The sequence below is a fragment of the Euprymna scolopes genome, chromosome 34 (assembly GCF_053919585.1).
Source record: "Euprymna scolopes isolate OS-2025 chromosome 34, ASM5391958v1, whole genome shotgun sequence".
NCBI lineage: Eukaryota > Metazoa > Mollusca > Cephalopoda > Sepiida > Sepiolidae > Euprymna > Euprymna scolopes.
This window is the reverse complement of record NC_136515.1, coordinates 19,870,886-19,881,059: the sequence shown is the minus strand read 5'-3', so window position 1 is coordinate 19,881,059 and position 10,174 is coordinate 19,870,886. Positions and strand designations below refer to the sequence as shown.

At 31.7% G+C, this 10,174-nt stretch overlaps 1 protein-coding gene across 1 annotated transcript in view; it reads left to right on the top strand.

Moving 5' to 3' along the window:
• Positions 1–6,068, top strand: part of LOC145259111 (uncharacterized) — a 46,656-nt gene extending 40,588 nt beyond the window's left edge. The window contains exons 8-9 of the mRNA XM_080116777.1: positions 1,783–1,854; positions 5,774–6,068. Coding sequence (XP_079972903.1) covers positions 1,783–1,854; positions 5,774–5,944 — 243 coding nt within the window. The 3' untranslated portion in view covers positions 5,945–6,068. The remainder of the gene's footprint in view (positions 1–1,782; positions 1,855–5,773) is intronic.
• Positions 6,069–10,174: the final 4,106 nt, after the last annotated feature.

Sequence of the window (10,174 nt, the reverse complement as noted above, 5' to 3'; positions counted from 1 at the left end):
AGTGCTTTTTTTTTATATAAGAATAGAGATAGAATTGTCTATCTGTTCATCACAATTTTTTTAAAGTAATAAATGCATTATGGAATTTATCCAATCTATAGTCCCTTCTTGCCAAACTTTCACAAAAAAACACTCGACTAGCTACACCCACTGTCAACAATTTCCCCCACTCTCTATCTGTGCCTAAATCTAAATGCATAAACAAAGCTTGTTTCCTAGAACTGCCTGCCTGTGAGAGACTGTTCGACTGACCTGCTTCTCGACTGACTACAATCTGGTAGCCTTCAAGTCCAATGTAAACAAGTTCTTGTTGAACCGTCCCCTTAAATAATCCAAATTCTATCCAATCCACATCATTAACAATTACGACACTACCACCTTGCATTCATTAACCTTTATCATCGAGTGGCCTTCAGGCCTTGATAAGTGGTGATTTCTTTGTAAAAAAAAAATCTCATTTCAAAATATCCAAGATCTTAACGACTTTTAGAAATGGGAAATATTGTAAATAATAAATAAAGCAGATGCTCTGACTAGATATCGAAACCGAAATTGAAACCTTTAGATTTTCAGTTTGAGGTTTTACAACCTGTGCTATTTGGATTTTCTTATGAGTAGAGTTCTAAAGATTGTGTTAACAAAATAATTTTAAGCATTTGCATGACGTCATAGGTCTATGTTTTATGCCATGTTTCAAAACATTAATTCAAACATAAACGATAATATAAAAATAAATGTGAATAAGTAAACATTATCAATAGTGTTGTAAATTATTTTAAGTCCAAAACAATTTTGTGTTTTTTTTTTTGTTTTTTTGTTTTTTTTAAATTACATTTTCACCCCAAACAAGGCACATTGCCACTTTGGTGTAGGGGGCTACTATCAGGGGAAGCGTCTACTGGGGTACTATGTAGGGATTTGGGCAGCGAGATGTTGGTTCACGTTGCACTTGAACTTATGCATGTCAGTACAGTTGGGGAAGCAGTGACCTGGAATGGAATTCCAAAGTCTAGCAGTTCTGGGGAAGAAACTACTGGAGTAGAAAGATCTTTTACATCTAGGGATCTCTACAGTGTGGGGGTGGGATTTTGCAGCTTGTCGGGTCTGTCGAGGGTGTTTACGTCGTGGGGGCACAAGTGCTTGCAGTTCATCAGAGCATTCACCATTATAATACTTGTAGAACAGGCAGAGGGATGCAACGTTTCAACGATGGGACAGAGGCTGAAGCTTAGATGCCAGTTTAGGGCCTATCAGATTTGCGACTCTCTTTTTATTTGGATTCTTCAAACTACTGTTCTCATCTTTGAGTGGTGTTTTCACATTTCAACCAATGTAATTTCCAACATTCTTCAAGTCTATCTTGTCAAACTTGTGAATCTTTCCATTGAATTTGGGAATCTTTATGTAAAACTCGGCAATCCCTATAGAATTTCGAACAGAACCTTTTATTTAATCCATGAGAGTAGCATGCTACCCTGCTGTCAGTATCACTCGCATTGAGAATCTATAATAAAAAAAAAAGCTTACAGACTTTTCTCAACAGGATTTCTTTTTTTAAATAACCAATTTGAAATCATGATTTTTTAATTTTGAAAATTTTTTGACAAAAAAAAAAATGATTTTAATGATTTTTAACTGATAAAGAGTGATTATAAGGAGAGGTAATTCGTTTCTCATTGATTTTTAAATTTCAACAATTCTTTAAAAAAAACAAAAAAAACGATCATCAGTTTCTTAATGTTCAATTATTTTATTTTATTTTTTTTTTTTTTAATATTTCAGAACTCCAAACTTTCTTTCTGTTCAAGAGCGTTTGTGGCTTGGGTGGAAAAAAAAGGATACAGAAAACCAGAGGTGAAGCCATCTTGTTTTTACTTTTAAAATATGGACCAAATTTGCTTAAAGCACCCTGAATTCTACTAACACAAAATTAGAAATAGTTGCAATTCTAAAACTTAAACATTTTCTTTGTAATACATGTGCTAGATTCCTTAATATGAAGGGCGGTTATAGGCTAGATTTACAGTTAGACATCTTAATGGGGAGTTGTGCAGCAAGATGTTTGTTTACATTACTTTTAAATTGTTACATATTGATACAGTCAGGAAAACAGTGAGCAAATAGAGGAAATAAGTGTTTTCAGGCATTTGAGGACCTTTACAGTGAAGGTGTGAGATTTTGCTGCTAATCATGTTGGCCATATTTACATTGAGGTGGTAAGATGAAAGCCATGTTTAGTTTCAGAACAGTTTCCGATGGTTTGTTGTTCTAAACAAGTCCTGGAGGTGACTGGTGTTCAGTAGACAGAACAGTTTCTGATGGTTAGTTGTTCTATACAAGTCCTGGGGGTGACTGTTTTGTTTTGTCAACTGAACACCAGTCATCTCCAGGACTTGTATAGAAAATCTAACCATCGGAAACTGTTCTGAAACTAAACATAGTTTTCAACTCAAGAGGTTATGGGCCTAGCATTTCGATGGATCCGAATCAAAATTCGAATTGTGGCAAATGAAATTTTTAGGATATCTACGAATTCAAAAGCTACAAAAAGTATTTCAGGCACAATCTGAAAGCAGAAACGACCACAACTTCACTGAAAAGAATGCAACTGTCTTTGTGGAATTAATACAGTGCTTAGATGACCGAAGTCTATCACTGGTAATGAGAAAAGCCCTGGACGATGGCTGCAAAGCATTGAACATATTAAGAGAGCATTATTTATCGAAAGGAAAACCCAAAATTATTTCTTTATATACTGAACTGACCTCTCTAAAACGAATGGAAGCGGAAACAATTACAGATTATATTATAAGAGCCGAAACCACGGCAAATTCTTTCTAAATGTCTGGTGAAGTTATTAGCGACAGTTCTTGAGTTGGAAGCCACAGAGCAAAAAATTCCTTCCGTGTTGACACGAAGAAGACATATGTGAAGTTGCTACAGAAAAGGTTTAATTTATATGGAGCAATTCTGATTTCTGATTGGTTGGTAGCAGAACGTGAATTAATTTGATTTGTCAGTTTCTAGCAGCATCGTTTATAAATAGAATCTCCAGACAGTGCAGGGATAATACCTTCATTATAATTCAAAAATATTGTAACACATTAAGTTCATTGGAGCACATTCCATTAAAGTACTTGCAACATTGCGGCAATGGGGCATGGGTTAGAGCTTGGCAAACAATGCGGGACCTATTAGGTTAAAGACTTTTTTTACACCCTGTCTAAATAGTTGGTACATCAGCTCAAATGTGGCAACAATACTCCATACATGCACAAATGCTGGTATTATAGAGGTATAGGATATTGGCAGGTATAAAAAGTTTTGGGCCCATTCTTTGCTGCAGACTTGGCAGTATTTTTAATATATTTATTCTAAGGAGTATCTAGGCCAAGGAGTTTTAATATTGGACTCTCGGCAAAGAGTGCTTTCAACCATGGCAATTTGTAACAGAACACAGACATACATATACAAATGCATACGAAGTGCAAAAATGACCTCACTGTAAGGAAAAAGACTATAAAAGAAGAGAGATGTTAGAGAAGACGATCACATTAGAGACATGGATGAGGTTCGAGAGTATGTTTTCACAAACGGTTTACAAAAACATAAGCACCAAATATTTTTGTTTTTCGTTCTTTTTTTTGGGCTTAACAGGTGCTTCTGCAATTTAACTAACTGTTTTTCCATAAGTAACGCACCGACATTTACCAATTAGAATACCATTAAACATTTTTAGGAGATTTTACTGTTTTCTGCTTACATTGAGGAAGAGGCAGGGGCGGTGGTGGTGTTGGGACGGCTCCCCCCCGCCTCCTCCTCAATGTAAACAGAAAACAGTAAAATCTCCTAAAAATGTTTAATCGGTAAATGTTGGTGTATTACTTACGGAAAAACGATCACTTAAACTACAGAAGCACCTGTTAAGCTACACAAGTTTTATAATTGAATCCCCCTCATAAAAAAGAACGAAAAAGATCACCTGTTAAACTACACAAATTCTGTAATTGAATCACCCCCCCCACCACCACCAAAAGACCGAAAAACATAAAAATGTTCGGTGCTTATGTTTTTGTAAATCGCTCGTGAACACTTTATTTTTTAGATCAATTAAAATGCATTAAAAACTATGTAAAAAAAAAAAAATATTTTTTTTGAAAACTTTCTTATTTCAAAATGGCTGCTTAAAGATTCTTGCGCGATGTAATAAGTCACTTCACTATGCCCGGTCGCACGCAAACGCATCATGTAAGAAAAACACTACTGAAGGTGGTGAATGGTGCCAAATAATCCAAGTTCATACCAGGCAAATGATAAATATGGTATATTAGTAGAGGGTAGTGTGGTTCCAAACGAAAAAAAAAGTGTACATTTAATTAAGTGGAACAAGTATCATTTATTAATTTAAAAAAAAATGTTTTATCGCTTTATATTTAGTATTTCTTAAATTTTAAAGTTTGGTGTTTAAATGTTTATAACACGTGTTTCGAGCATGTTTGTCTTTCTTCAGATGTTATTTTGCAAAAATATTTAGTTTGGAAATAATCCAAGGTCCAGGAGTTCATACCAGGCAAATGATAAATTTGCAACGGATATATTATCAGATTCATTGTTAGCGACCTTGAATACCCCTAAAAACCAAATTAGAGTGGTCAGTGTTTTGTTGTAGCATAAGGTAATATTTGCTTGCGCGTCTTGTCGAGTGATTAATCAAGTTGGATTTTAATGTTAAAAAAAGGTTTGTGAATTTCTCTTCATTTATCCCCTACCAAAAGGACTTTTATGTTGTTTGCAATCCGGATTTTATCAGCGCGAATGTATCATTAAACGAACTGTTGATCCCATCTCAGAACTAATCCTCCCCCCCCCCTCCTCCTTTGGGGCTAATGGCGACTGCCTTTTTTCTCCATCATCGATGAACTCTTATGCTGCTTTCAATTCTGGATTATTTTTGTTTGTTTGTTTCTTTGTTCATATATAAAGAAAACAATAAAAATAAAACCCACAAAAAATATATATAAACTATATTTCTGTCTCCGACCTCCTCATTTTTACATGTCGAATTTTTGCCTTGTTTTTTTTCTTTGCATGCTTCGCTTCTAACTGTTTTAATTGGAGATTCGGGAAACTTTGATAGACAATTAAATTTGCTTACATTTGGTTGGATTCGGGTGATAGCTTGACGGGAACCAGCTGAGTAGCCACCCTTGGAGGTAAAGTCCCTTACCCTTCTCTAAGCCGGGTGCACATATGACCCCAAGTCCATGTGCTGGATTCAAAATTACTTCTGTACATTTAAACCCGGACCAAGGATGTAATAGTATATATTTGGTTTTAATTATTATTTATGTTGGGATGATTCCAATATTTTTCCCCAATTCCGATTCTTTAAAATTTTTAAATAGTAGTTGTTTTTTCACTTGATGGTGGGAGGAGGCAGATTACTGGAAAACCTATAAAATATGTGCATATATTTTCACAAATGTAAAAAATACACTTGTTACGGGTAATTAATAGAATTTAGTTTTACTGGTAGTTTATCATCAATAAATATTTATCATTCAATCATAAATACGAGCCGAAAAAATTAAGTTTTAAATAAAACAAACAAAAAAATAACAATAAAAAGAATCATTTTTGGTATCAGAAAATAGACACACATTTTTTTTCGATTTCCAATACCGATTCTGCTTAATCGTCCCAACACTAATTGTTATTGAAATATATTAAAATAAAAGTCAATGCCAATTTTTTTTTTTTTTTTTTTTTCCAGTTCTTGAAAGAATTTTGTGTGACACAAAAACAGAATAAAACAAAAGAAGAAAGCGACAAAGACGGAAACGGAAAAATTGCGAAAAGTCGGTCCGCAGCAAAATCAAATATTGCAAAATATTCCAAGAGTCAAACGTCCAATGATTTATCAGAAAACAAAAAAGTCATGTGAGAGTGAGATGTTGGATTAATTTATTTGGACATTTTTTTTTTTTACTACGGAATAAATCACAGTTTGCAAAAAAAAAAAGAGTGCATACTTCCACCACTGTTCTATAGTAAAATAAATAAATAAAAATTACTAAATTAAATAATAAAATAAAAATAAAATAAAATAAAAACATTTTTTTATATAAAAGTGTTATAATTGGACAAACCAGAAAAATAACCAACTCAAAATCAGCAGGAAACGATGTTCTGTTAGATTCAGTTGATATAATAGAATTCCTGTTTGAGGTAGCTTATTCCCCTGGTTTGCTAAATTTTGTACTAATTTTTATTTGTTAATTTAATAAATTACTGGATGAAATTACAGAATAGTTAACAAAGCTCTCCCCCATTCCAATGGAAAATAATAAAATTTCTTTATTTTTATTTTGAATAATTTCTTTTAAAAAATTAATTAGATATCCATTTTTAAATTAATAAAATTGGGAAACTGAAACACTACCGGAAATGATATTTAAATGATATGAAGTTTAATATCAGGAACTGAATCTGATAGAACACCGTTCACTGCTGATATGGAGTTGCTTTTTTTTTCTTTTTTTTTTTCCTATAATTGTATACATTACCTCACTAAGCTCCATTGTCCTATAAATAGGACACCAAAATGTTATTTTTAAAATCTATAAGATAATATGTTATTGCATAATTACGCTGGAGAAAAAGTAAAATTTATCTATATTCATCAACTTCTCTCCAAGCGTTATCGGAACCTTCTTAAAAATTCTTGTGAAGTTTGCTAAAATTCTATTTGTTCAATGATTGTTTTATATATATTCTTTTTAAAATATAATTATTCACTGACATGTGTTGCGTCGTATATGACTCATCAGAGTGACTGAATTTAGCAAAATTCGAAATCAGGACCTCACGATAAGAAGCCTAAACCTCTTCCACCAAGCTATCTCGCATGGGTACTAATGTATCGCGTTTTTACGTAAATGTTGTTTATTTGTTTTTGTTAGCGATACTTTTTGAATGACTTCAATTATTTATACGAAAGTGCATTTTTACCTAAATGCAAGTTGGGAATAATTTTCCCTTTGACCAATTTGGTATCCCTAAATGGAGAGCGGCATATGTATTTTTATTTTTAAATATAATGTTCACTGATGTTTTGTCGTCTATGACTTATCAGAGTGGCTAAATCTAGCAAGATTCGCAATCAGGACCCCGTGATAAGAAGCCGAAACCTTTTCCACCGAGCTATCTCGCACGACAACTAATGTATTGCGTTTTTACGCAGATGTAGTTTATTTGTTTTTGTTAGCTACACTTTTTGAATGAATTCAATTATTTATATGAATATCAACTTGCATTAAGGTAAAAATGCATTTTCATATAAATAATTGAATTCATTCAAAAAGTATTGCAAACAAAAACAAATAAACTACATCTCTCTCTCTTTCTCTCTCTCTCTCTCTCTCTCTCTCTCTCTCTCTCTCTCTCTCTCTCTCTCTATATATATATATATATATATATATATATATATATATATATATATATATATATATATATATATATATATAGACACACAAAAAGCTTTGAGAAGGAGTTTACTAATCAAGGCAAAAGCAAACTCCAAAAACAAATATAAATATTGCTATTTAAATAGTAATCCCAACCAAATGAAAAAGCTCAATACATTCACTAATGATAGTAGAGCTTATGTAAGAACAATAATAGGAAGAACAAAGCAGTAAAATAGAAGTTTACAATTAATTTTTATTATTCGGCACGATTAAAGATTACCTAGCACAACAGTTTTGGAGTATGCTGCCGAATAATAAAAACTTATTGTAAACTTCTATTTTACAGCTTTGTTCTTACTATTATTTCTCTCTCACCCCCTCTCTCTCTCTATCTATCTATCTATCAATATATATATATATATATATACATACATATATATATATATATATATATATATATATATATATATATATATATATACATATATATATATATATATATATATATATATACATATATATATATATATATATATATATATATATATATATATATATATATATATATATATATTAGATGAATAAAAATAAAATACAAACGATGATTGATGTTATACCAATGGAAAAGGAAAAAAAACAAAATATAAATTACACGAACAAAGTTTCTTTCTTAGAACTGCATGCCTGTGGAACACTCTTCTGTTTGCCTGCTTTCCAGCTGACTACAATCTGATTGTCTTCAAGTCCAATGTAAACAAATTCTGGATGAACCGCCCCCCCCCTAAGTAATCCAATTTACAAAATTTCCACTACTTATGTTTACTACGCTATAATCACATTGACATTAACCTTTATCCTCAAGTGGCCTCCGGGCCTTGATAAGTGGCGATTCCTGTGTACAAAAAAAAACATAAAATAGATAAATGGTAATCAACTTTTTATCCCTATTTTTTAACTCAATCCTGATAATGTCCCCTGAAATAAGGACGAAAGTTGATTATCATTTATTTATTTTAGGTTTATCGTTTCATTTATATATTTATATATATATATATATATATATATATATATATATATATATATATATATATATATATATATATATATAATACACATCAGGTGTGTTTGAAAGCCAACTTATGCAATATTACGAAAATAGACAAATATTTTACTTCTTTGAAATTTATAATTTAAATATATTTCGGAGACAAACTCCATACTCAGTATTTTGTTTGTTTCTTTTTTTCTTCTTCTTCTTTCTTTCCATGTTATAAAGTTGGCGAAAGAAAGTCAGTAGTTAAGATCCGCGCGTTGAGTCTCTCAGCAGTTGTATTTTGAAATGCCGGAAACGATGCGTTGGCTATGCGAGATTATGGGTATGAGTTCCGTTATAAAAATGTTGATTAAATTTGAATAAAATAAAATACACATCAGGTGTGCTTGAAAGCCAAATTACAATGCAATATTCCGGAAATAAACAAATATTTTACTTCTTTGAAATTTATAATTTAAATATCTTCAGTTGGAAGTTTCAGAACAGTTTCCGATGGGTAGTTATTCTACACAAGTCCTGGAGATGACAAGTTCTCAGTAGACAGCTGTTCTGTACAGGTTTCGGACTTTATAATTTTGTAGCCAAAGAGCAAAAGATTATTCCTGTGTTGACACAAAGAAAACATATGCAACGTTGCTAAAAAAAAGGTTTAATTTTTATGAAGCGATGCCAACGGGGAGCACTTCCAGCATCTTTTATTACACTACAGGTAATTCTAACAATGTTACAGGTAAATTTAACAATGTTACAGGTAAATTTAACAGTCAAAGAATGTTTACGGAAGAGAGAACAATAAGCAAAGGCTTATGGCCACCACGTTCCCCGGACTTGTCATCATGTGAAGTTTATGCAAATAATCCTCCAATCTAGATCAACTAAAGGAGAACATTACCAACGCTATCAGGAGAATAACCAGAGAAGATCTACAGGCAGTATCTGTAAACGTTGTTAAACGTTTACAGATACTGCCTGTCAGGAGAATCATCAGAGAAGATTTACAGGCAGTGTCTGCAAACGTAAAGTGTACCCAGAAATGCATGGATGTCAACGCGGAGCACTTCCAGCATCTTTTATTACACTATAGGTAATTTAAACAATGTTACAGGTAATTTAAACAATGTTACAGGTAATTTAAACAATATTACAGGTAATTTAAACAATGTTACAGGTAATTTAAACAATGTTACAGGTAATTCTAACAATGTTACAGGTAATTTAAACAATATTACAGGTAATTTAAACAATGTTACAGGTAATTTAAACAATGTTACAGGTAATTCTAACAATGTTAAAGGTAATTTAAACAATATTACAGGTAATTTAAACAATGTTACATGTAATTTAAACAATGTTACATTCAATTCTAACAATGTTACAGGTAATTTAAACAATGTTACAGGCAATTTAAACAATATTACAAGTAATTTAAACAATGTTACATGTAATTTAAACAATGTTACATGTAATTTAAAATATGTTACAGGTAATTTTAACAATGTTACAGGTAATTTAAACAATGTTACAGGTAATTTAAACAATGTTACATGCAATTCTAACAATGTTACAGGTAATTTAAACAATGTTACAGGTAATTTAAACAATATTACAGGTAATTTAAACAATGTTACATGTAATTTAAACAATGTTACAG